The sequence below is a fragment of the Theropithecus gelada genome, unplaced genomic scaffold (assembly GCF_003255815.1).
Source record: "Theropithecus gelada isolate Dixy unplaced genomic scaffold, Tgel_1.0 HiC_scaffold_15823, whole genome shotgun sequence".
In the NCBI taxonomy this organism is placed as follows: domain Eukaryota; kingdom Metazoa; phylum Chordata; class Mammalia; order Primates; family Cercopithecidae; genus Theropithecus; species Theropithecus gelada.
Window position 1 is genome coordinate 2328 of NW_020257574.1, and position 27997 is coordinate 30324.

The 27997-nt window shown below is 42.3% G+C and overlaps 1 protein-coding gene across 1 annotated transcript; it reads left to right on the forward strand.

Annotated features, from left to right (window-relative positions):
* Window positions 1-27997, forward strand: LOC112617025 (ALK tyrosine kinase receptor-like; the record flags this gene model as incomplete). Its single annotated transcript, XM_025373757.1, has 6 exons — window positions 1-134; window positions 4563-4655; window positions 7224-7325; window positions 16616-16750; window positions 17428-17518; window positions 26858-27997. Coding segments are annotated over 6 exons (1254 nt in total), but the record flags the coding sequence as incomplete, so codon positions are not given.

Below are 27997 nucleotides of genomic sequence, written 5' to 3' on the forward strand. Positions count from 1 at the left end.
GCTCCTCGTCAGTGGCCCGCTTTTCTCTCCCCACAGAGCCAGCCCTCCTCCCTGGCCATGCTGGACCTTCTGCACGTGGCTCGGGACATTGCCTGTGGCTGTCAGTATTTGGAGGAAAACCACTTCATCCACCGGTGAGTCAAAGTGACCGTGCTCTTCCTGTCATCCTGTCGCTGTCTGTGTGCTTTCCTGCAGATCTCAAGGGCTCACATCACTAGGTCTCCCTCCAGGGCTGTTTGTTTGTAGGATGATTCAGCTTTGGTTTGTTGGTTTTTTTTGAGAGACAGGGTCTCACTTTGTTGCCCAAGCTGGTCTCGAATTTCTGGGCTCAAAATCCTCCCACCTTGGCCTCCTGAAGTGCTAGGATTTCAGGCATGAGCGATGGCTCCTGGCCCCTTTGGCTTTGTCTTTAAGATGGTAACTTATTATATCAGGGTTTCACTTGCCCCTTACATAAAACAGGTGTCATAAAATATCCTTGCCAGGGCTGGAGACCTATAAGTTAATAAGTTAATTCTTAACCTCCTGTGAGGCCCCCTGCCTGTATCTTGAATGTTCAAGTCCTATATCACTTTAAGGCTTCCCCCCTCCCCCGTAGAAAACTGGGCTCCATATGGGGAAGTTAAGGAATTGCATTTTTGACAATGGGTGGCTTACAGGCAAGGATGCTGTTGTATTCATCTTTGTATACCTGGCATATAATGGGGACACAATGTTTGTTGGATATATTATTTTTTTCTAAAATACTCTGAAATGAAGCATAATGATGATTTTCATTACTTCTATACTTCATTTCTTCTATTATAATCATTCTTGTGTTTAAAAGCTGTATGGACTGGGACATCATGCTATGAACATCATATATCATGTATGTCTTTCCTTGTGAAAGCTGATGACTTTCTCAGCTGACAGCTTGAAATCAGAAAACTAAAACAGATCATCAGGCTCTTTGCAGAGCTCTTCCTTAATGATTTGCCTCTAATGTAGTAAATAATAACTTGGTGAACTCACAATAATTTATTAACACATGTCTTCAAAGAGTTTAAGGCATGTTCATAATCATTAAAATATGTAAGTACGAAATAGGAAATGAGAGATGCTGTAAGAGCTTAGAAATAGAAAATTATCATGCCTGTAATTTTATCATGCACTTTGGGAGGCTGAGGAGGGAGGATCATGTGAGGTTGGGAGTTCGAGACCAGCCTGACCAACATGGAGAAACCCCATCTCTATTAAAAATACAAAATTAGCCTGTAATCCCAGCACTTTGGGAGGCCGAGATGGGCGGATCACGAGGTCAGGAGATCGAGACCATCCTGGCTAACACGGTGAAACCCTGTCTCTACTAAAAAATACAAAAAACTAGCCGGGCGAGGTGGCGGGCACCTGTAGTCCCAGCTACTCGGGAGGCTGAGGCAGGAGAATGGCATAAACCCGGGAGGCGGAGCTTGTAGTCAGCCGAGATCCGGCCACTGCACTCCAGCCTGGGCGACAGAGCGAGACTCCGTCTCAAAAAAAAAAAAAAATACAAAATTAGCTGGGCGTGGTGAGGGGGTGCCTGTAATCCCAGCTACCTGGGAGGCTGAGGCAGGAGAATCACTTGAACCCAGGAGGCAGAGGTTGCGGTGAGCCGAGATCACGCCATTGCACTCCAGCCTGAGCAACAAGAGCGAAACTCCGTCTCAAAATAAAAAAAAGAAAAGAAAGGAATAGAAAAGTATGTAAATATATAACAAGCTATGCTTTCTCCCTAATAAAAATGGGGAAACGAGAAGTCAGGAAGTACACCTGCCTAAGTTCCAAAGTCACTCCTAACAGAAGGCAATCAACTCTCAGAAGAGCTTATCCTCTTACTGTCACTTCATCCTTTTGGCCTTCAGTTCTCCCTCTAGCTTCTAACCCTTTCCAACTTGCAGGTCATGCTGCTTCATAGAAATAATGAAAGCAAAAAAGGAGCCGGGAGCAGCTCCACCATCTGCTGCTTCTAAGACTGTATCAGTTCTGTTCTTTTTTTAAGGTCATTTTTCAGCCCTTTCCCCCGCTCCCCAGTCCTGTTCTTGTCCTTTGCGTTGTACCCAGAACTTCCCATAAATCTCAACTCTGGGCTTTGCCATTCCATTACTCAGTCGAGACAAAGCTGTGCACTTTTTGAAGTCGTCCTTTATTAGAGTCATCTTTCCATCTTTTGTCCATGTACTCTAAGTGTGGACTCCTCTGAGAGCAACCTGTGTCACCTTGGTGACCAGATGTCTTCCTTCACTTAGCATTGGGATCCTTTCTCCTTTTTTTTGGATCTCTGCCCACGTTGGTCACCATAACGTACAGATTCTCTGGCTGAGGGATCATTTCCATTTGTCCTCTGACCTTTTGACATCTGCTTTCCTACAGCCACAAGACATTTCGATGATACCCAATGCTCTGTTGTTACGATGTTAACAGGATTACATTCCCTCAAGACTCCTGTCACTTCCATATCTAGAAATAGTTACTGAAGGTTGGAATTAGATCCCAGAGCAATCGTTTATTGCTCTTTTCTCCTTTTTAAGAAATTAAATTGTCAAACACCAAATCAAGAAGGTATCAGATGATCTGTTTTAAGCAAAAGAAAACTTCTGGCAGAAATTGTCCATCTCATTCAAAGCTTTTCTTCTGGGGTAATTTGGTCATTTGTATGGAAAAAACGTCTTTTACATGTTCTAACTAGCTAAGAGGTCTATGGTACATACCCACAACAGAGTTGCCTCGAATTCTCTCTCCCTGCACCCTTTATCTGCTCTTAAGATTCATGGACTTCCACACATGTATACTTCTACGCTTTTGGAATTCAGAGTGGAACTTCCTTACCAGATCCACATGCTTCCATTTTTTAAAAAAATTAGATCTTTTTCCTTTGGACATGGTTCATTGCCATTTCATGAATGATGTGTCATTCTCCCAACTCTTGGTATGTTCTGTATATTGCATTTACCTTCTTGCCATTAAATTCACGATCACTTTTTAAAGCAACCATTCCATACGCATCAGTGTAAAGACTTTTCTGGAGCCATAAATATTATTCCTGGTCTACTTTGCTATATTTCTCTTGAGAATTAATGGCTATACAGCCAACTATTTTTCTTCCTTTTTGATGTCATATGTGTTATGCGTGTATGGTTTTATGGGGGCATTTTATACACCACCTCAAAATTCAACTTAAACCTTCTGGATCAGGTCAGCAGTATTAACAACATAAATCTCCTATCTGAACCCATTATTCTTGTACCCTCAGCCATGATCCCCAATCAAGATCCTATTTTTTAAATACTATCCTAGCAGCCAGTTGATTCTCTAAGTCCTTTCTCAGCCTAGGATCAGAACCATCATGAAACCAGTTGAACATGAAAACAGCAGCTGTGCTCCCTAAGTACATCTTGTTTTTTTCTGCACAGGAACCTTAATATTGTTAGAGACCCATCCTAGACTTCTTCTGGCTGTATCCCTCATTCCTACATGCATGACCAGAACGGTAAGCAGTCAGACAGTAGAAGCTGATGAGTCTTGGACAGTGGTTGACCATGCCTCAGGCGCAGGCCACAGGAAAGCAGGTCATCTAGAGTCAACAGCAGAGATGACAACTTTTTATCACCTGAAAGAAGCGATTCTTCAGTCATGTAGCTTAGCAAAGGCTTTAGATAAAATCATGGACAAAAGAACCATAATGGCTTATTTAAAATAATAATAATAATAATAATAATAATAGTAACTTTGGGAGGCCGAGGCAAGTGGATCGCCTGAGGTTGGGAGTTCAAGATCAGCCTGGCCAACTTGATGAAACCCTGTCTCTATTAAAAATACAAAAAACTAGCCAGGTGTGGTGCTGCATGCCTGTAATTCCAGCTACTTGGGAGGCTGAAGGAGAATTGCTTGAACCCAGGAGGCAGAGGTTGCAGTGAGCCAAAATCGCGCCACTGCACTCCAGCCTGGGCGACAGGGCAACACTCCGTCTCAAAACAAAACAAAACAAAAAACTAGAAATATTTGTGAATATCTTAATTTACTTGAATTTGATTTCAGGGAAGTCATGCTGTTCTAAAACACTTTTTCAAACAACTGGCAGAAACCAACCAGTGGTTTGTTCCAAATCTGCCTAAGGTCAAATAACATTCCTTATGACCCTATGTTATCTACTTTTAGCTTACTTTTTAAAAAATAAAATGAGGACAGTAATAGCACCTTGTGTCTTATAGGGCTGTTGTGAGAATTATATATGAAGCACTTACAACAACACTTAGCACATAGTAAAAGGCCAATAAATCCTAGTTCCTAGTATATTGCATTTCATTATGATTGCCCCATTAAACATTTTTAATCATTTCCCCTAATCCTTTTCCATTTCTCTGTAGTTGTGAGGCCTAGAATTGTTAAGGCTGTTTCTCTCACACTGAAGAATACTATACTAAAGGAAATATAGGGAGGAGAAGGAACTATTTAAACTTCAGCTTGGAGATAAAATCCTAGTGATGGACGTAGTACACTTATCTTCCTAGGGATAAAATTAGGACATGCATTTTCTTTCTTCCCAGAGACATTGCTGCCAGAAACTGCCTCTTGACCTGTCCAGGCCCTGGAAGAGTGGCCAAGATTGGAGACTTCGGGATGGCCCGAGACATCTACAGGTGAGTAAAGACTGCCTCACCCCTCGAGGCCTGTCTCTTCCACCTCAGCCCCTCAAGCGAATGGGGTGTGGCTGCTTGTCCCTTATATCATCTCCTGGTACCCTGTCAACTTTCCACCTAAAATTTCACTAAGTTCCTTTTCAGGACATGGGAAACTTGAATTAGTGACCATGCCTGAAGGCCTAAATCCAGGATCACACTTCCTGCAATAATTGACACCAAGTTCTTTTTTTTTTTTTTTTTGAGGCGGAGTTTTGCTCTTATTGCCCAGGCTGGAGTGCAATGGCGCGATCTCGGCTCACCGCAACCTCCGCCTCCCGAGTTCAAGCGATTCTCCTGCCTCAGCCTCCCGAGTAGCTGGGATTACTGCGCCACCATGCCCGGCTAATTTTTTGTATTTTTAGTAGAGATGAGGTTTCTCCATGTTGGTCAGGCTAGTCTCAAACTCCCAACCTCAGTTGATCTGCCCACCACAGCTTCCCAAAGTGCTGGGATTACAGGTGTGAGCCACTATGCCCAGCCAACACCAAGTTCTTAATTAGGTTGTCCATCGGTTCCAACTCTAATCCGGCCATGCTCTGAGACATGGGATAACTTGGATACCTGACGTGGAAAGACCTTCAAAGCAAACTTTATTGAACTTCCTCAACTCCTCTTCTCAGTCCTCAGGAATTCTAAGTGGCTATGGTTTCTATCACCCCAAGCACCTGCATCCCAGATCAGGCAGGATGCAGGGCCTGGCTCATTGCTCAGCTTTAGCCACCCCAGGAGATGTGGAGTACAGTGCAGAACCCATTGGTACTTACCGCAGCCTTAGGAGATGTGGAGACAGTGCAGACCCCATCAGTACCTAACACAGCCTTATTTTTTTTTCCCTGCTACATTTGCAAGGCTACATTTAAAAACATTTTCTTCCATTTTAAAAGCTAATACTACTTTAATTGTACTTTTGCTCACTCTTCTCTTCCCAGCCCCTAGTTCCTTTTTTCCCCCTGATTATTTACAACACTGACTTGCTATGTGAGCTGAGCAAGTCCCTCCTTGCATGGGATGACCCCTTCCCTAACTCACAGGGGTAGAGAGAGGAGCAGTGGTTGTATGGAGCTTTAACTCTTTGGAGAATAAGTGAGACTGATCCAGACACCACCCCTCAAGGCCTCAGTCAAACACGGTAACAGTCCCCAGAGGCATGAGCATGCTGAGGCTATCACGTTACCACGGGGCAGCAGCACGTGGAAGATGTAGTAAAGACATTTCTGGAGCGTCTACCACTGCTATCTGTCGTACTCCTCTCCTTTGCTCCACTTCACCTTCTGATGCTACCCACAAGCTCAGCGTTCCTTCCTCTCCTTCCTCTCCTTCCTCAGAATACCCTGGGACTGCCTCTCATTTCAAATACAAATGCTGCAGCATGACTCCTCAAGCCCTCTGTTATCTGACTTTTCCTTCCCAGGCTCAGCTCTGACAGCTCCCAGCTCCAGGCTTCAACCACCCGAAGTTATCTACAGTCCTTCGTTCCCCACCTACTCTATACTTTGTGCAATGGCACGGGTCAGGAATGGTCTTCTGGGAGAGCGTCTTTCCTACTCAGCTCCATCAGTGCCCTTCTGTGAAGCTTTCCCTGTCCCTGACCCCTGCCTCAAGTAGAATGAATCCATTCTTCATTTGTGTCACTGAGCCTTGCACATACATTACTGTATGTGGTGTTCTATATTGCAATGCATATATATCCATTTCTTCCACCAAACAATATCCTTGGGAGAGAGAGACTGGCCTATTTATGTCCTCAGCACATGGCAGAGTACTTGATACACACTGAATATTCAGTACATATTTATTGAGGTAATTAATTAATGTCAACAGCTGGCAGGAAGCTGCCTCCTGTAACATTCAGAGAGGAGAACACCAGGCTAGACATGCAATTGGCCTAACAGGCAGATGAGTTAATTTATTGGTTTTTATCAGTGAGTTGCATTAATGACATTACTGATGAAAACTAGTAAATTAACTCGTCTACCTTGCAAACCAACTCTACGCCTAGCCCTGTGTTCTTTTGTCTGGGTGTGTCATGGCAGGCAGGGTCCACACAGCTGTCTAGATTACTGGTTGATTGCCTACACTGAACTAAATGCTGTGAGTGTCAGAGGATCCAAAATGATTAGACACAAGCCCTGCTCTCAGTTCTCCCATTTTGGATCTTGCATTACTGCAGATCATCAGAAACACACTATACTTATAAGGTTGCAGTAATGTTATTCATTGTGAGCTATAACAAACAAAACCCAACAGGGAAAGCTAAACATCTGCTAGCAGGTATCTTAGTCATTGCATAGATCATTCCTCTCATGCCTCTCGTGGGTTATTTTGTCTTCTATTAAATGACACCAACGTTCTTAACTAAAAGATCTGTGTGCCCCTGCTCTCCTTCTGAACCACCAAGGACCATTGGTTAATTTCAGACCTTTAATGGGTAGACTATATTGTTCCCACTTTCTCAACTTTCCCGACAGAGCGGATGCTTAGTGCCATCTCCAGATCCTAGTTTGGTTTTCCTCTCCTTCCCCACAGGGCGAGCTACTACAGAAAGGGAGGCTGTGCGATGCTGCCAGTTAAGTGGATGCCCCCAGAGGCCTTCATGGAAGGAATATTCACCTCTAAAACAGACACATGGTAAGTCTGCTATCATCCTCCAGGCATCCCTGCAGCCGTAAGGTGGTGCTCCTGGGCCAAATGATTCCATACTCTAAGCCGGGAGCCCCTGTGTTAGCAGGGAGGGAAAAGAGCAGAATCAATACACCCAACAACAGTGGTTCTCAAATGTGAGCATATATCAGAATTCATAAAGACTTGTTAAAATTCAGATGATTGGACCCTACCCTGGGAATTTATGATTCAGAAGGTCTGGGATCTAGCTGAGAATGTGCATTTCTAACAAGTCCCAGAGTGATGCTGCCATTGCTGGCTGGAGGACCACACATTAACAGTCACATGTAATTTTAAATGGCAGATTGAACGCATGCCTTTCACAAAGTACACACACACAAACACACACACACAGACACACACACACACACACGCCGCAATAAAGGGTGTCTTTTATTTGCATTAAACCCTACAAGGACACAACAATGACAAAATTTTGGAAACTGGGAAGTCATGAACACGTGGTACCTTACTAAGAAGACTAGAAAGTGGATCTCTAAACCAACAGTCCAGATCCAGAAGCAGGGCTGGTTCCCTCGGCCTAAGAGCCCCAGAAAGGCCCAGAAATTGACAGTAGGGGTGTAGGCCAGGCACAGTTGCTCACGCCTGTAATCCCAATACTTTGGTAGGCTGAAGCTGGAGGACTGCTTGAGCCCAGGAGTTCAAGACCAGCCTGGGTAGCATAGCAAAGGCCCCATCTCTACCAAAAATTTAAAAATTAGCCAGGTGTCATGGTACACGCATGTGGTCCTAGCTACTCTGGAACCTTGGATGGGAGGATCACTGGAGCCCAGGAAGTCAAGGCTGCAGTGAGCTATGATCATGCCACTGCACTCCAACCTGGGCAAGCAAGAGAGGGAGAAAGAGAGAGAGAGAGAGAGAAAGCGGGGGAGGGAGGAGGGGGTAGGAGGGAGGAGGAGAGAAGAGAGGAGAGAGAAGAGAGGGAGGGAGGAAGAAAAGAAGGGGAGGTATAGCAAACAGGAAAATTCATGAAAGGTCTGTTTAAGGAATAACTAAATCCTGTGGCTGAGCTCCTCACCCCTGAAGCTTGCTGGCTGTCCCTCATCTACCATCAGCACAAGACTGGGGCTCTCTCCCTGAAGAGACTGAACTGAATTCTCTCTGGTCCTGGCCCCCACTGGCCCCTCAGCACCAAGAACACTGGCAGCTGGGCAGGAGATCAGATCATTTCTCTTTGGAGGACCGATGAAGAGAAAATTACAGATACAGCACTGCCAAGTGGGGCACAGGTGCAGTGGGCTGAATAATGGCCGCCTGAAGGTATGACGTCCTAATCCCAGAGGCCCAGAATGTTGCCTTATAAGAAAAATGGGTCTTTGCAGATGTGATGGAGTTGAGGATCCTGGAGTGGGGCAGCTGTCCTGGATTATCTAGATGGGCCCTAAATGCCATCGCAAGTATCCATATAAGGGAGAAGGACCAGGAGATGTCATACACACAAAAGAAGAGGCAGTGTGAGCACAGAGCCCAAGACTGGAGATGCGGTCCCAACTCAAGGAGTTCCCGCAGCCACCAGAAGCCAGAAGAAGCAGGGAACAGAGTCTCCCCTAGAACCTCCGGAGGGGACACAACCCTGCTGACACCTTGATTTCAGTCCTGTGATACCAGTTTCAGAGGTCCGGCCTTCAGAACTCTCAGAGAATGAACTTATGTTGTTTTAAGCCACCAAGCATGTAGTTTTTTGTTTGTTTGTTTTGGTTTTTTTACAGCAGTCACAGAAAATTGCACCCAGTGAAACAAGCAAGCAAGCTGCCCACCAGCCAATGTCTTACACAGAACTTTCCAATGGCTTCTTAATGTCCCGGTCTTAAAATATGAACAGACAACCAAGAATCAACAAACACTTGAGAAAATATTCTAATCTGAAGAAAACAAACATATAAAAAGGAACTTGAAAGAAGAAACATGTAGAAAGTTTAGGAAAACTTTTTTTAAAAACTATAATATCCTCCAAAAGGTCAGAAAAACTATTGCAACCATAAATGGGCGACAAAAGGTTATTTTAAACAATACTTTTAGGAGGATAAGGAAATCCAAGTGTGATAAGAGGCAGCCTCGAGGATATGCGCAGGGCTGCCCTGAAGCCTGTGTGGGCTGCGTGTTCTCACTTTCTTCCAAAGAGTATAGGGCTGGGGCAGAGGGGAAAAAGAAACTTCCCAGTGGAGAGACCTGACAAATACAACCTCAGCCAGGTGCTCAAAGTCCACCTCAACAGTGATAAGTCTAGGGGCCAAGCACAGTGGCTTATGCCTGTAATGCCAGCTCTTTGGGAAGCCAAGGCAGGTGGATCACTTGAGGTCAGGAGTTCAATACCAGCCTTGCCAACATGGTGAAAACCATCTCTACTAAAAATACAAAAATTAGCTGGGCATGGTGGTGGGCCCCTGTAATCCCAGCTACTCAGGAGGCTGAGGCAGGAGAAATGCTTGAACCTGGGAGGTGGAGGTTGTAGTGAACTGAGATTGTGCAACTGCACTGCAGCCTGGGTGACAAAAGCGAAACTCCATCTCATAATAATAATAATAATAATAATAACAACAACAACAACAACAACAGGACTGGGTCGTGTTGCCGGTATGCACCCCTGATGTGATGAAAATGGTACTTTACCTCTGTGGTCTTCTTCCTCCCCATGTCCCATAACCACAGTCTAATCATGAGAAGAACAGACAAATCTCAATTGAGGAATATTCCACAAAATCCCTAACCAGATCCTCAAACCTGTCAAGGTCATAAAAAACAAGGAAAGTCAGAGATGTTGTCATAGTCAAGAGAAGCCTAAAGAAACAGGACAATTCAATGTAATGTGATATCCTAGTGGGATTCTGGAATAGAAAAAGGACATTCAGTGAAAACTAAGGAAAGCTGAATAAAGTATGGGCTTCAGTCAATAATGCCTTAATTGTGGTTCATTAATTGTAACAACTGTATCATACTAATGTGATGCTAAAAGTAGCAGGAATCGAGTATGAGGTACAGGAGAACTCTGTATTCACAGTTTCTTCCAAGTTTGAACTGTTCTAAAAAGTAAATCTTATTATTTAAAACTTTGAGGATAGAAATGTAAAAGTAATGAAAAGGATGGAGTGTGAAGCTAAATAAACCTTCTAGAAAATAAACCTAAAAAGAAATGGGAAATATAGGAAAATATAATAATTTTTTATTTAAAAAATTAAGGGGTGTAAACCAAAAGGTCCAATTAGCTGACAAAATAGGAGTCCCAGAGAGAAAGAACAGAGGAAATGAAGAGAATAAAGACAGCAGAGAAATCATTCAAGATTTCCTAGCATAGGACATAAATTTCCAGAATGAAAGAATTCACCAAGTGCCAATCACCATGGATAAAAAGGGCACATCCTTGGCTGGGCGCAGTGGCTCATGCCTGAAATTCCAGCACTTTGGGAGGCCAAGGTGGGTGGATCATGAGGTCAGGAGTTCGAGACCAGCCTGGCCAAGATGGTGAAACCCATCTCTACTAAAAATACAAAAATTAGCTGGGCGTGGTGGTGGGTGCCTGTAATCCCAGCTACTTGGGAGGCTGAGGCAGGAGAATTGCTTGAACCTGGGAGGCGGAGGTTGCAGTGAGCCGAGATCACTCTAGCCTGGGCAACACAGCAAGACTCTGTCTCTAAAAAAAAAAAAAAAAAAAAAAAAAAGGCACATCCTCAGGCCAATGGTGATAAAGATCCTGCAAACTTCCATGAAGAAAAATTTAAAAATTAATAGTAAAAAATACTAGTGATAAAAGATAAGGAATCCAAATGGCATCAAATCACTTAACAGCACCACGGGAAACGTAAGAAGACAATGCATGAATGAACAACCTCCACATTTTGAAAGCCTGGCGCTGAGATCATGTCATAACACGATGCGTCCACGAATGGCCAGAGCTGCCTTTCTGACCAGCATCACATAATGAGAGCAAGAGCCTTTGTTGTTTTTACACCAGTGAGATTTGGTTTTAACGTAACCCAGTGGATCTCTAAGTGTGGTCCATCAGCACCACCTGGGAACTGCGAATCCTCAGCCCCCACCTCAGGCCTAATACAACAGAAACTCTAGGGGTGGGACTCCGCAATCTGTGTGTTAACAGATGATTCTGATATGATATGCAGTGAAGTTAGAGCACCAGCAACCCAGGGGATCCAGAGACAGAGAATAACTTAAGCAATTAAGTAACTGTCCCGAACACATGCACATCCCGTGACCCAACACTCCTATTTTTAAGTATTAGAGAGAAGATGACACAAATAGACTTGGGCGCTGGATGTTCACTTGCAACATTGTTTACAATCGAGAAACAGCAAAACAAAAATAAAAACAAAACCCAACCCAACTACCCCTCAACTAGGAGATGGAAAAATTCACTGTGGTTTACTTATATCATGGAAAACTATTCAGCAGTATAAAAGAACACACTAAACCTACATGTATCAACATAGATAAATCTCAAAAACAGTGTTCAGTGGGGAAAAAGCAAATTACAAAAAGGAGTAGGATATCATTTATGTATAACTTTACAATGTAAAAAATGTCTATAATACAGAGTATTGTTCGTGCTTTCAGGCATTGTTTAAAAATGTGAAACATACAAGGGTAGGATACAGTCTAACTTCAGGGGAGCGGAGAGAGGGAGGTGGGGTCTTCCTGTCTCTTAAGTCTTCATAAAGAAAGGGAGAGCTGACACATATAAGGCAAAAGATTAACATCTAGATACATAGATACTCTGGTTCTTTTTAAAGTTTTGACTGTTTCACAACTGGAATGCTTAAATTACATAGCTGCAGGGATTGGGAAGTGCTCTAAGACAATCAGGCAGAAGAAGGAGGAGCTGGGGGATTTTTGGCAAAGGTGGGCGGGGGGAAGCTCCTCACAGGAGGTAACTTCAATACCTGAAAGACAGAAAGGGCAGGCCTTGGAAAGAACTGAGAAAAGACTTTCCAGAAAAAAGCCAGTGTGAACAGCCAGAGGCAGGAATGAGCCTAGCTTGTTTGCTGAGAAATTAAATCAAGTCCTGATGGTCGGAGCTAAGGGAGCCCAGGGCCAGTAGGGGTGGAAGGGATGGGTCACAACACAGACAGCCTTGGAGCTCAGATGAGGGGATGTGGATTTTATTCTAAACACCATGGGATGCCGGTTGAAGGGTTGTAAGCAGGAGTGTGATATGATCTTTGCTTTTTTAAAAAAAATCCCTCTGCCATTGAATTTACGCTAGAGGTGGGTAAGTGAAGAAGGAAACCAGTTAAGAAAATCCTGCACATTGCTAGCTGAGAGAAAGAGGAGAGTGGTGTGGCTTGGTGGTGGCAGTGGAGATAGTGCAAAGTAGTCAGATTGAAGACTTTTTTTTTTTTGAGACAGAGTCTCGTTCTGTCACCCAAGCTGGAGTACAGTGGCGCCATCTCAGCTCACTGCAACCTCCGCCTCCTGGGTTAAAACAATCCTCTCACCTCAGCCTCCCAAGTAGCTGGGATTACAGGCTTGTGCTACCACACCCAGCTAATTTTTGTATTTTTAGTAGAGACGGAGTTTCACCATGTTGGCCAGGCTGGTCTCGAACTCCTGACCTCAAGTTATCCGCCCACCTCGGCCTCCCAAAGTGCTGAGATTACAGGCGTGAGCCACACCACCCAGCCTCAAGATCTTTCTTGAACGTAGAGTTAACAGGAGTGCTGACTGTTGGATGGGAAATGGAGGGGTGTGGGATAACGGAGTCAAGGATGACTCCTGGGTTTTGGGCTTGAACAAATGCATAACCAGAGGTGCTGCAGAGTTGGGAAAGATTGGAGGAGGAGATGGTGTGGGTTCAGAAGGAGTTCCTTTTGGGCATGTTAAATTTGAGTTGCCTATTAACATAGGCCAGTGAAGCTAATGAGTGGGCATCTGATAGATGAAACCGAAGCTCAAAGAACTGCGTGAGATATTGGAATCTGCTGGATGGACATTTAAAGATATTAATTTTTGGCTCCCATTTTTCCTAAGAGCATACCCTGTATCACACCTGGAGACCATCTTCCACAATGGCCTTTTTTCTTTAATCATAACCTCCTTTCAGGTTATGATTAAGGAGAAAAATGTGGCTTTTAAAGGCTGACACAGAGCAGCTTGTTATTTTAAAATCTTTTATCAGATTGTTATCTTCATTGATTCAAATGTTTAACAGTTTAATCAGCAATGATGTATGCTATTTCTATCATTTCAGGCAGAGCAAGTTTAATACAAAAAGAAAGTGAAGTTTTAAATATATATATATATATGTATATATTTCTCTTTATTTGATTTTAAATGCTCTGGTGCAAAGCTTTGGACTTTGTCGCTCCTATTTAGGGCAGGCTTATAGGTGATGAAAGAACCATCTGGCATACAAAATATAGATTTGCCCTATCTGTAGGGTTTCTAGATAAAATACAAAATGGCCAGTGAAATTGAATTTCAGATGCACAGCAAATAGTTTTTTAGTATAAATATTGGAGCATACATATACTAAAAAAACTATTTGTTGCTTATCTGGAACTCAAATTTAACTAAGTATCTGGTATTGTTATTTGCAAATAGGACAATCCTACTTGTTCGAAATTATCAAAGTTCTATGACCAATACTACTTATTGCTCCCTTGAACTCTAAGAAACTAAATATCCATGTGCAGTTCTATTAGTGCTCTCAAAGGATGCTATAACCTGTATCTATCTAGAAAAGGAGAAAACATATAGCTGTAATTCTTTAGGCCTTATTGCCAATTTCTTGCTCATTTGATTTTGCCTAGTTAGTTTTGCCTTGAAGGGAAGTAAGATCACCAAACAGAAAGGAAGAATATGCGTGCCAGGCAATTTGTAGGTAGCAAAATCAAGAGATCTAATAATGTATTCCAGTCTGTCTCAGATTAGTTGTATAATAACCCCTGCTTCAACCTTCTCACCTGAAAAATAGGGAAAATATCTTTGCCCAATCCTTCTCACAACAGTCTTTGAAATTTCACACAGATGATGACAATAAAAGCACCCCATGTTTCTTAGAAGATGGAGGAACTATTTTCCTCTACAATTTTTGTGGTGATATTTACTAACCTCAGAAAACTACAGTCAGACACTAAAAGATAGTCTTTGTCAAAAAGCTAATCATCAGAGTAGTGGTTTAAAGTTTTAATCAAAATATCAAAGGTGATTCTTTTAGAACACGAAGAATTCATCTCATAAAGCTTTTAAAACAACAAATGAGAAATCAAATATTTTTTAAAGAGAAATAGACAAAAATGCCTTATCAGATATTAAGACAAATACACAAAAATTAAAACAGAATGGTATCAATGCAAGAAGCAGACAAATAGATGAAGTGAAAATATAGCCAGAAACAGACCTGTTTTTAATCGCGAGTCAATGGGTAAGGAGGAAATTATCTTATGCATAGTGTTGGAAGAGTAGTTATTTGAAAAGCAAATCAATTTAGGTCCTTACCTCACACTAGACACCAAATTAAATTCCAACTAGATTTAAGAAGAGAAGAAAAACAAACACAACTAGAAGAAGATAGCAAATATTTATCTAATCTTTGGCGAAGGGAAGATTGTATAACTATAAAGTAAAGGAAATCATGACATTAAAAAAATAGGTTTGACTATCTCAAAATAAAAATCTTTGGTATGCTAAAAAGTAGCATTAGAAAGTAACTAAGTCCAGGTGCGGTGTTTCACACCTGTAATCCCAGCACTTTGGAGGCTGAGGTGGGAGGATCACCTGCGGTCAGGAGTTCGAGACCAGCCTGGCCAACATGGTGAAACCCTGTCTCTACTAAAAATACAAAAATTAGCCATGCATTGTGGTGGGCACCTGTAATCCCAGCTACTTGGGAGGCTGAGGCAGGCAATCAACTTGAACCTGGAAGGTGGAGGTTGCAGTGAGCCGAGATGGCGCCACTGCACTCCGGCCTGAGTAACAGCAAGACTACATCTCCCCCCCCCAAAAAAAAAAAGAAAAAAAAAGAAAGAAATTAATAAAAGTATTTGAATTTTTTATAAAAGGTTAACATCTCTGACATACAAAGAATGCCTACAAATCAAAAAGAAAATTGATAGATACCGTAAAAATGAGCAATTCATAGGAAAAAAGTGAAATGAATTAATAAACACTTGGGAAAGCATCCAACCATGTTAATTATCAAGTCAATAAACATAATTTAAAATATTCTACCATTTTTTGCCTTAAAATCAGCAAAAGTTGTTGTTATTAAGAATACTCAATGCTGGTGAGTGTGTCTACCACGCTTTTACATGGTGCTGGTAGATGAATAGAATAACACATTTGGAAACCAAATAGTATGTATCAAGAATTTGTCAACATTCATATTCTTTTGATCTATTTATTTTACTAGAACTATCCTACATTTTAATTCAGTAACCACCCTGAATTACTAGATTATCCTATCTGGATTCAAGACCTATCTTGAAAGTAGAGTTAATAGGACTGCTGACTGTTGGATGGGAAGTGGAGGAGTGTGGGAGAATGGAATCAAGGACGACTCTTAGGTTTTGGGCTTGAATGTATAACCAGAGATGCTGCTGAGTTGGAAAAGAATGAAGGAGGAGATGGTGTGTGTACAGAAAGAGTTCCATTTGGGCATGTTAAATTTGAGTTGCCTATTAAAATAGGCCAGTGAAGTTGATGAGTGGGCATCTGATAGATGGAACTGAAGCTCAGAGAACTGCAAGAGACTATGGAATCAGCTGGCTGTACATCCTAATCTAGTAATTCAGAGCCTTTATCTTAAAATCTTCCCTTTAAAAAATGCACAGAGATGTTCATCATAGTATGTTAAATATTTTGAAAACTGAAAACAATGTGGAAATAAGGCAAACCAACTACTCAATGGAATGTTTTATAGCCATTAGCCATTCCGAATGTTATTTATAATATGTGCTGGCATGGAAAATATTTATGCTATAATGAAATGTGCGGAAAAATCAAGGTCCAAAATTGCATATTGAATATAACTGTGACTAAGTGAAAAAAAAATCTCAGCACAGAAACGACTTACACATTAACAGTGGTTGTCTTTTAAGGGAGCATCACGTGCAGTATTTTCTTATTTTTAAAAGTTTTCTACGTTTTAAGAGTTCTCTATTATGGCCAAGGGTATAATGAAACCAAAAAAAGGGTTGAAATTGTATGTCTGTGTGCCTGTGTGTGTGAGTGAATGTGGGTGGGTGTGTCTATATCCATCTCCATGTCCTCTGTCCCATGCCCAGGTCCTTTGGAGTGCTGCTGTGGGAAATCTTTTCTCTCGGATATATGCCATATCCCAGCAAAAGCAACCAGGAAGTTCTGGAGTTCGTCACCAGTGGAGGCCGGATGGACCCACCCAAGAACTGCCCTGGGCCTGTGTATGACTCTCTTAGGAACTTTTCTACTAGTAGTTACTAAGCAGTTTTTCTTTTCAAAAAATATCCAGAGTCACATATGCTTCTTTAAGATGAAGGGGTAGATAGCTGCCCTCCCTTTAATATGCCCCAAGATGGGAATGTGACTGCGACTTCAATGAGATGGATGGGTCTCCCAGGCCCTCAAAAGCAATGATGCCATCCCAGAAAAAGTGTCCATTGTCTGGCTACAGGCTGTGGACTCACCAAGTCTACATTCCCCAAGCTCCTGCTGGGAATGTGTGTCCCAGGCCCTGCTGCCGTACACCGTATGTCCGTGTCTACTTTAAAGATTTCCATTCCCTGCAATGTCTGCTGCCCTGCCTGGCACCCCTCACTTCCTTCCCACAAGCAACGCAGATGGGAAATGTAATTGGAATATTCTGTCCCCGAAGTGGCTTTAATTCAGGAATGGAATGAGAGCAGCCGTAGTTAACGTAAACATCAGGATGTCTGTGTTAGATACCTTTACACCTGCACACTCTTCCTTGACCAATCAGCAGGGGGCAGCATAGGCCAAGTACACAGGCCTAGACGAGTTCCCACCCTCAACGTATTCATTCCAACCCTGGGGCTGGAACAAAATATATTTTTCATAGTTGTGCTTCTCCTGATTTTAATTAATGTGCTACTTCTTTTAGATACCGGATAATGACTCAGTGCTGGCAACATCAGCCTGAAGACAGGCCCAACTTTGCCATCATTTTGGAGAGGATTGAATACTGCACCCAGGTAGAAACATTTTCTTTCCTTGATCAACATTTACTCTATATGGAAAAGTCTTAAAGATGGCAAATACCGAAATATGAAATAGGTCAAGCCAGTCAGAGTATAAGATTTATGATCACAATAGTGAAAATTAATTTTGTCTAAAATGGAATGACTAGTGTCTCCATTTGCCCATTTTGTAAAATATAATACCAGTAAGTTCACCAGCACACAGCACAGTGCCAGACGCGCAGTAAGACTGGGGAATCAATCCAGTCCACAAGAATTTACCAAGTCCCTACTGGGGACCTAATGTTTTATTAGCCAGAATTGAAGCTTCACAGATGTATGGAACACATCTGCTCGCAAATAGTTTAGAGGCTGGCTGCAGAAATAACATGTGAAATAATTAAATGCATATAATTGATACATTATATGTCCAACTATGTATGTCAGGAGGATTAAGGGAATGAAATTTCAAAGTAATCTGAGGAAAGTTTAACATCATCAATAATACTTGTGTATCATTCATACTGTACAAATCACTTTTTGTGTATTTTGTTTTATCCTTATTGAGGAATGTAAAATATCCCCACCTTATAGATGAGGAGTTAAGGCCTGAAGAGTTTGTCTAAGTCAGACATTTTTCTAGCAATCCTGTGGGTTCCTCTATAGATCCCTCTCCCGTTCGCTCAGTAATGATTTGAAATTTTTGCTTCTCTCCCTCATTTTCAGCAGACAGCTATGCTTCCTCCCCCAAGAGGGTGGAGATTATCGTATGAGAATGACCTCGTTTCCTCCCTGTCTCTGATACAAACTTCTCTGCCTCTGCCGCCATTCCTCACCACTCTCCTTCCCATCTCTCCTCCCCTTTAAGGCCAGCCTTGCCGCCAGTATCACCAGTTGCCCGCTCAGGGCTTTGTTCTGTCCGATGATCTCTTCCCTGTATTCACTTTCTTTCCCTCTCTCTTGGCTCTCATTCTGCCAGGATATCTAATTCTGAGAATATTTTAGAAGAGTCAATAAGCCACTATTTATTTTAATTTTGGGGACAGTCTCGCTCTGTTGCCCAGGCTGGAGTGCAGTGGTGCCATCTTGGCTCACTGCAGCCTCCACCTCCTGGGTTCAAGCGATTCTTCTGCCTCAGCCCCCTGAGTAACAGGCGTGTGTCACCAGACTCGGCTAATTTTCTTGTATTTTTAGTAGAGATGGGGTTTCACCATGTTGGCTAGGCTGGTCTCCAACTCCTGACCTCATGATCCACCTACCTTGCCCTCCCAAAGTGCTGGGATTACAGGTATGAGCCACTGTGTCTGGCCTAAATTGTTATTTTTGTTTTGAGTGAATACAAAATGAGTATTTTTGAGTCAGCATTTTATGTTCTTTTTTATTTTTATTTTTTATTTTTTTTGAGATGGAGTCTCACCCTGTCACCCAGGCTGGAGTGCAGTGGTACAATCTCTGTTCACTGCAGCCTCCACCTCCTGGGTTCAAGTGATTCTCCTGCCTCAGCCTCCTGAGTAACCAGGATTGCAGGCGTGTGTCACCACACTTGGCTTTTTTTTTTTTTTTTTTTTTTTTGTATTTTTAGTAGAGACGGGGTTTCTCCATGTTGGTCGGGCTGGTCTCAAACTCCTGACCTCATAATCCACCCACCTCAGCCTCCCAAAGTGCTGGGATTGCAAGTGTGACCCATCGCGCCCGGCCTACCCACTATTTCTTTAAATCCCCTCCTCTTCACTGTGACTAAAGACAGACACATTTTTCAAACTGTAGTCATTTTCCAGCCTCACTACTCCATCCTCTTACTCCTTTCAGCTCAGGTGGGTGACCTGGCATTTTTATCTATACAGACTTCCTACGTCAATTTATTGGGGGTTCTTTCAGAGAACTTCATTTAATGACATTAGGTTATTTTGTTGTAATATGAATGGAATACACCCACTTAAACATATATACCTTCTTAGGAGTATTTTTCTCAATAGTCTATAATATCCCTCTTAAAAGCAGGCAGTTTTTTTTTTAGGTTATATATATATATTTTTTTAATTATACTTTAAGTTCTAGGGTACATGTGTACAACGTGCAGGTTTCTTACATATGTATACATGTGCCATGTTGGTGTCCTGCACCCATTAACTTGTTATTTACATTAGGTATATCTCCTAATGCTATCCCTCCCCCTACCCCCTCCCCACAATAGGACCCGGTGTGTGATGTTCCCCTTCCTGTGTCCAAGTGATCTCATTGTTCAATTCCCACCTATCAGTGAGAACATGTGGTATTTGGTTTTCTGTTCTTGTGATAGTTTGCTGAGAATGATGGTTTCCAGCTGCATCCATGTCCCTACAAAGGACACGAACTCATCCTTTTTTATGGCTGCATAGTATTCCATGGTGTATATTTGCCACATTTTCTTAATCCAGTCTGTCACTGATGGACATCTGGGTTGATTCCAAGTCTTTGCTATTGTGAATAGTGCTGCAATAAACATACGTGTGCATGTGCCTTTATAGCAGCATGACTTATAATCCTTTGGGTATATACCCAGTAATGGGATGGCTGGGTCAAATGGTATTTCTAGTTCTAGATCCTTGAGGAATCGCCACACTGTTTTCCACAGTGGTTGAACTAGTTTACAGTCCCACCAACAGTGTAAAAGTGTTCCTATTTCTTCACATCCTCTCCAGCACCTGTTGTTTCCTGATTTTTTAATGATCGCTATTCTAACTGGTGTGAGATGGTATCTCATTGTGGTTTTGATTTGCATTTCTCTGATGGCAAGTGATGATGAGCATTTTTTCATGTGTCTGTTGGCTGTATGAATGTGTTCTTTTGAGAAGTGTCTGTTCATATCCTTTGCCCACTTTTTGATAAGGTTATTTTCTTCTTGTAAATTTGATTGAGTTCTTTGTAGGTTCTGGATACTAGCCCTTTGTCAGATGAGTATATTGCAAAAATTTTCTCCCATTCTATAGGTTGTCTGTTCACTCTGATGGTGGTTTCTTTTGCTGTGCAGAAACTCTTTAGTTTAATTAGATCTCATTTGTCAATTTTGGCTTTTGTTGCCATTGCTTTTGGTGTTTTAGACATGAAGTCCTTGCCCATGCCTATGTCCTGTATGGTACTACCTAGGTTTTCTTCTAGGGTTTTTATGGTTTTAGATCTAACATTTAAGTCTCTAATCCATCTTGAATTAATTCTCATATAAGGAGTAAGGAAAGGATCCAGTTTCAGCTTTCTACTTATGGCAAGCCAATTTTCCCAATACCATTTATTAAATAGGGAATCCTTTCCCCATTTCTTGTTTTTGTCAGGTTTGTCAAAGATCAGATGGCTGTAGATGTGTGGTATTATTTCTAAGGGCTCTTTTCTGTTCCATTGGTCTATATCTCTGTTTTGGTACCAGTACCATGCTGTTTTGGTTACTATAGCCTTGTAGTATAGTTTGAAGTCAGGTAGTGTGATTCCTCCAGTTTTGTTCTTTTGGCTTAGGATTGTCTTGGCAATGCAGGGTCTTTGTTGGTTCCATATAAACTTTAAAGCAGTTTTTTCCAATTCTGTGAAGACAGTCATTGGCAGCTTAATGGGGATGGCATTGAATCTATAAATTACCTTGGGCAGTATGGCCATTTTCACAATATTGATTCTTCCTATCCATCAGCATGGTATGTTCTTCCATTTCTTTGTGTCCTCTATTATTTCACTGAGCAGTGGTTTGTAGTTCTCCTTGAAGAGGTCCTTTACATCTCTTGTAAGTTGGATTCCTAGGTATTTTATTCTCTTTGAAGCTATTGTGAATGGGAGTTCATTCATGATTTGACTCTCTGTTACTGGTGTATAAGAATGCTTGTGATTTTTGCACATTGATTTTGTATCCTGAGACTTTGCTGAAGTTGTTTTTCAGCTTAAGGAGATTTTGGGCTGAGACAATGGAGTTTTCTAAATATACAATCATGTCATCTGCAAACAGGGACAATTTGACTTCTTCTTTTCCTAACTGAATACCCTTGATTTCTTTCTCTTGCCTGATTGCCCTAGCCAGCACTTCCAACACTATGTTGAATAGGAGTGGTGAGAGAGGGCATCCCTGTCTTGTGCCAGATTTCAAAGGGAATGCTTCCAGTTTTTGCCCATTCAGTATGATACTGGCTGTGGGTTTGTCATAAATAGCTCTTATTATTTTGAGATACGTTCCATCAATACAGAATTTATTGAGAGCTTTTAGCATGAAGGGCTGTTGAATTTTGTCAAAGGCCTTTTCTGCATCTATTGAGATAAGCATGTGGTTTTCGTCTTTGGTTCTGTTTATATGCTGGATTACGTTTATTGATTTGCGAATGTTGAACCAGCCTTGCATCCAGGGATGAAGCCCACTTGATCATGGTGGATAAGCTTTTTGATGTGCTGCTGGATTCGGTTTGCCAGTATTTTATTGAGGATTTTTGCATCGATGTTCATCAGGGATATTGGTCTAAAATTCTCTTTTTTTGTTGTTGTATCTCTGTCAGGCTTTGGTATCAGGATGATGCTGGCCTCATAAAATGAGTTAGGGAGGATTCCCTCTTTTTCTATTGATTGGAATAGTTTCAGAAGGAATGGTACCAACTCCTCCTTGTACCTCTGGTAGAATTCGGCTGTGAATCCATCTGGTCCTGGACTTTTTTTGGTTGGTAGGCTATTAATTATTGCCTCAATTTCAGAGCCTGCTATTGGACTATTCAGGGATTCAACTTCTTCCTGGTTTAGTCTTGGGAGAGTGTAAGTATCCAGGAAATTATCCATTTCTTCTAGGTTTTCTAGTTTATTTGCATAGAGATGTTTATAGTATTCTCTGATGGTAGTTTGTATTTCTGTGGGATCGGTGGTGATATCCCCTTTATCATTTTTTATTATGTCTATTTGATTCTTCTCTCTTTTCTTCTTTGTTAGTCTTGCTAGTGGTCTATCAATTTTGTTGATCTTTTCAAAAAACCAACTCCTGGATTCATTGATTTTTTGGAGGGTTTTTTGTGTCTCTATCTCCTTCAGTTCTGCTCTGATCTTAGTTATTTCTTGCCTTCTGCTAGCTTTTGAATGTGTTTGCTCTTGCTTCTCTAGTTCTTTTAATTGTGATGCTAAGGTGTCAATTTTAGATCTTTCCTGCTTTCTCTTGTGGGCATTTAGTGCTATAAATTTCCCTCTACACACTGCTTTAAATGTGTCCCAGAGATTCTGGTATGTTGTATCTTTGTTCTCATTGGTTTCAAAGAACACCTTTATTTCTGCCTTCATTTCATTATGTACCCAGTAGTCATTCAGGAGCAGGTTGTTCATTTTCCATGTACTTGTGCGGTTTTGATTGAGTTTCTTAGTCCTGAGTTCTAGTTTGATTGCACTGTGGTCTGAGAGACAGTTTGTTATAATTTCTGTTATTTTACATTTGCTGAGGAATGCTTTACTTCCAACTATGTGGTCAATTTTGGAATAAGTGTGATGTGGTTCTAAGAAGAATGTATATTCTGTTGATTTGGGGTGGAGAGTTCTGTAGATGTCTATTAGGTCCGCTTGGTGCAGAGCTGAGTTCAATTCCTGGATATCCTTGTTGACTTTGTCTCATTGATCTGTCTAATGTTGACAGTGGGGTGTTAAAGTCTCCCATTATTATTGTATGGGAGTCTAAGTCTCTTTGTCTCAAAGGACTTGCTTTATGAATCTGGGTGCTCCTGTATTGGGTGCATACATATTTAGGATAGTTAGCTCTTCCTGAAGAATTGATCCCTTTACCATTATGTAATGGCCTTCTTTGTCTCTTTTGATCTTTGATGGTTTAAAGTCTGTTTTATCAGAGACTGGGATTGCAACCCCTGCTTTTTTTTGTTTTCCATTTGCTTGGTAGATCTTCCTCCATCCCTTTATTTTGAGCCTATGTGTGTCTCTGCATGTGAGATGGGTCTCCTGAATACAGCAAACTGATGGGTCTTGACTCTTTATCCAATTTGCCAGTCTGTGTCTTTTAATTGGACCACTTAGTCCATTTACATTTAAGGTTAATATTGTTATGTGTGAACTTGATCCTGTCATTATGATATTAGCTGGTTATTTTGCTCACTAGTTGATGCAGTTTCTTCCTAGCATTGATGGACTGTACATTTTGACATGTTTTTGCAATGGCTGGTACCTGTTGTTCTTTTCCATGTTTAGTGCTTCCTTCTGGATCTCTTGTAGGGCAGGCCTGGTGGTGACAAAATCTCTAAGCATTTGCTTGTCTGTAAAGGATTTTATTTCTCCTTCACTTATGAAACTTAGTTTGGCTGGATATGAAATTCTGGGTTGAAAATTCTTTTCTTTGAGAATGCTGAATATTGGCCCCCACTCTCTTCTGGCTTGTAGAGTTTCTGCCAAGAGAGCTGCTGTTAGTTTGATGGGCTTCCCTTTGTGTGTAACCCGACCTTTCTCTCTGGCTGTCTTTAACATTTTTTCCTTCATTTCAACTTTGGTGAATCTGACAATTGTGTGTCTTGGAGTTGCTCTTCTCGAGGAGTATCTTTGTGGCATTCTCTGTATTTCCTGAATTTGAATGTTGGCCTGCCTTACTAGGTTGGGGAAGTTCTCCTGGATGATATCCTGCAGAGTGTTTTCCAACTTGGTTCCATTTTTCCCGTCACTTTCAGGCACACCAATCAGACGTAGATTTGGTCTTTTCACATAATCCCATATTTCTTGGAGGCTTTGTTCATTTCTTTTTACTCTTTTTTCTCTATACTGCTCACTTCATTTCATTCATTTGATCTTCAATCACTGACACTCTTTCTTCCAGTTGAGTCAGTTACTGAAGCTTGTGCATTTGTCACATAGTTCTCGTGTTATGGTTTTCATCTCTATCAGTTCTTTTAAGGACTTCTCTACATTGGTTATTCTAGTTACCCATTTGTCAAATCTTTTTTCAAGGTTTTTAGTTTCTTTGTGCTGGTTATGTAGTTCCTCCTTTACCTCTGAGAAGTTTGATGGACTGAAGCCTTCTACTCTCAACTCATCAGAGTCATTCTCCGTCCAGTTTTGTTCCATTGCTGGCAATAAGCTGCGTTCCTTTGGAGGGGGAGATGTGCTCTGATTTTTTGAATTTCCAGCTTTTCTGCACTGCTTTTTCCCCATCTTTGTGGTTTTGTCTGCCTTTGGTCGGTCTTTGATGATGGTGACGTACTGATGGGGTTTTGGTGTGGGTGTTCTTTCTGTTTGTTAGTTTTCCTTCTAACAGTCAGGACCCTCAGCTGTAGGTCTGTTGGAGTTTGCCTGGGTATCAGCAGCATAGGCTGCAGAAGATAGAATATTGCTGCACAGCGAGTGTTGCTGTCTGATTCTTGCTCTGGAAGCTTCATCTCAGGGGTGTACCCCGCCGTGTGAGGTGTCAGTCGGCACCTAGTGGGGGATGTCTCCCAGTTACGCTACTCAGGGGTCAGGGATCCACTTGAGCAGGCAGTCTGTCCATTCTCAGATCTCAACCTCCATGCTGGGAGATCCACTGCTCTCTTCAAAGCTGTCAGATGGGGGCATTTACCTCTGCCGAGGTTTCTGCTGCTTTTTGTTTAGCTATGACCTGTCCCCAGAGGAGGAGTCTACAGAGGCAGGCAGGCCTCCTTGAGCTGTGGTGGGCTTCACCCAATTCGAGCTTCCCGGTGGCTTTGTTTACCTACTTAAGCCTCAGCAATGACAGGGGCCCCTCCCCCAGCCTTGCTGCTGCCTTGCAGTTAGATCTCAGACTGCTGTGCTAGCAATGAGGGAGGCTCCATGGGCTCTGGACCCTCTGGGACAGGTGTGGGATATAATCTCCTAGTGTGCCGTTTGCTAAGAGCCTTGGTAAAGCACAGTATTAGGGTGGGAGTTACCCAATTTTCCAGGTGTTGTGTGTCTCAATTTCCTTTGGCTAGGAGAAGGAATTCCCTTCCCCCTTGCGCTTCCCAGGTTATGCAATGCCTCGCCCTGCTTCAGCTCTCGCTGGTCAGGCTGCACCCATGACCCAGTGAGATGAACCCGGTACATCAGTTGAAAATGCAGAAATCACCCATCTTCTGTGTCACTCACGCTGGGAGCTGGAGGCTGGACCTGTTCCTATTTGGCCATCTTAGGCACGCCCCCCCAAAAGCAGGCAGTTTTACACAAGCATATTTAAAATGATTCACTATAGAAATTACTAAAAAACAGAGAGGGAACTAAAGAATGTTTTAATGAGTCAAAGGTAGTTATTTTTTGAGTTTTGAACTCTTTTAATATGAATACTCATGTGTTTTTCTGTTACTTAGGTAACAAGGGTCTTTTCTCAATTTGCATAACATATTAATGAATTTCTCCAAATTTAATTTTTCTTCCACAAATTTTCCCTAATCTATTACTGTGAAAATGATCTAGCACAAACTTGTTTTTGTGAATGGTTTTCCTCACAGCACTTCAGCATTTCCGGGGTTGTGCAAAGGGTCCCTCACATCCAGACTAAAGAACCCCTGTAAGCCAGGTGCAGAGGCTCATGCCTGCAATCCCAGCACTCTGGGAGGCCAAGGCGGGTGCCTCACCTGAGGTCAGGAGTTCGACACCAGCCTGGCCAACATGGTGAAACCTTGTCTCTACTGAAAATACAAAAATTAGCCAGGGGGTGGGGTACATGCCTGTAATCCCAGCTACTCAGGAGGCTGAGGCAGGAGAATGGCTTGAACCCACGAGGCAGAGGTTACACTGAACCAGGATTGAGCCATGGCACTCCAGCCTGGGCGACTAAGCAAGACTATCTCTAAAACAACAACAACAAAAAAACATGCATTGTGGTACCTGCACATGTGACGATGTGGCACAGGAAAATTTATAATCAAGTGTAAAGTAACAAAATGGAAATGGAAAGCAGCTAGGAAGAGATCAAAAAATAAACCCTGTAGGCCAGCATGGCATGTGTCTCCTCTCCTCCTTCCCCCAGCCACCACCCCCACATCATTATTGAAGTCAAACACATAGGATTTTTTTTTTTCAGTTGGAACAATTTTAGTGGAACTAGACTGGAATAATACAAATAATAATTTTAATTTTTTAAAAAAAATCCACTAATCTTTCTTTAAAAATTGGCCAAAGGTCTCCTCCTCTGCAAAGCTTTTCCTGCTCCACTCTGTCCCAAGCACCCATACACACTTCCATTATAGCACTTACCCTCTAAGGTCTTTGAGGATAAGGATGACTTCCCATTCATTCATATGCCCCAGTGTCTATAAGTTACTATATTCTCAATAAATACTGGTTTCTTCATCTGTAGAATATGTTTAAATAACATCATCTCTAAGGTATCTTCTAGATCCAACATTTTTTGTGTCTGAGTCAAAGTTTTAATCATTTCTCCTACGGCAGGACCCAGATGTAATCAACACTGCTTTGCCGATAGAATACGGTCCACTTGTAGAAGAGGAAGAGAAAGTACCCGTGAGGCCCAAGGACCCTGAGGGGGTTCCTCCTCTCCTGGTCTCTCAACAGGCGAAACGGGGGGAGGAGCGCAGCCCAGCTGCCCCACCACCTGTGCCTACCACCTCCTCTGGCAAGGCTGCAAAGAAACCCACAGCTGCAGAGGTCTCTGTTCGAGTCCCTAGAGGGCAGGCCGTGGAAGGGGGACACGTGAATATGGCATTCTCTCAGTCCAACCCCCCTTCGGAGTTGCACAAGGTCCAGGGATCCAGAAACAAGCCCACCAGCTTGTGGAACCCAACGTATGGCTCCTGGTTTACAGAGAAACCCACCAAAAAGAATAATCCTCTAGCAAAGAAGGAGCCACATGAGAGAGGTAACCTGGGGCTGGAGGGAAGCTGTACTGTCCCACCTAACGTTGCAACTGGGAGACTTCCGGGGGCCTCACTGCTCCTAGAGCCCTCTTCGCTGACTGCCAACATGAAGGAGGTACCTCTGTTCAGGCTACGTCACTTCCCTTGTGGGAATGTCAATTACGGCTACCAGCAACAGGGCTTGCCCTTAGAAGCCGCTACTGCCCCCGGAGCTGGTCATTACGAGGACACCATTCTGAAAAGCAAGAATAGCATGAACCAGCCTGGGCCCTGAGCTCGGTCGCACACTCACTTCTCTTCCTTAGGATCCCTAAGACCGTGGAGGAGAGAGAGGCAATGGCTCCTTCACAAACCAGAGACCAAATGTCACTTTTTGTTTTGTGCCAACCTATTTTGAAGTGCCACCAAAAAAGCTGTATTTTCAAAACGCTTTAGAAAGGTTTTGAGCATGGGTTCATCCTATTCTTTCGAAAGAAGAAATGTCATAAAAATGAGTGATAAATGCAAGGCCCGGATGTGGTTGCATAAGGTTTTTATGCATGTTTGTTGTATACTTCCTTATGCTTCTTTTAAATTGTGTGTGCTCTGCTTCAATGTAGTCAGAATTAGCTGCTTCTATGTTTCATAGTCGGGGTCATAGATGTTTCCTTACCTTGTTGATGTGGACATGAGCCATTTGAGGGGAGAGGGAACAGAAATAAAGGAGTTATTTGTA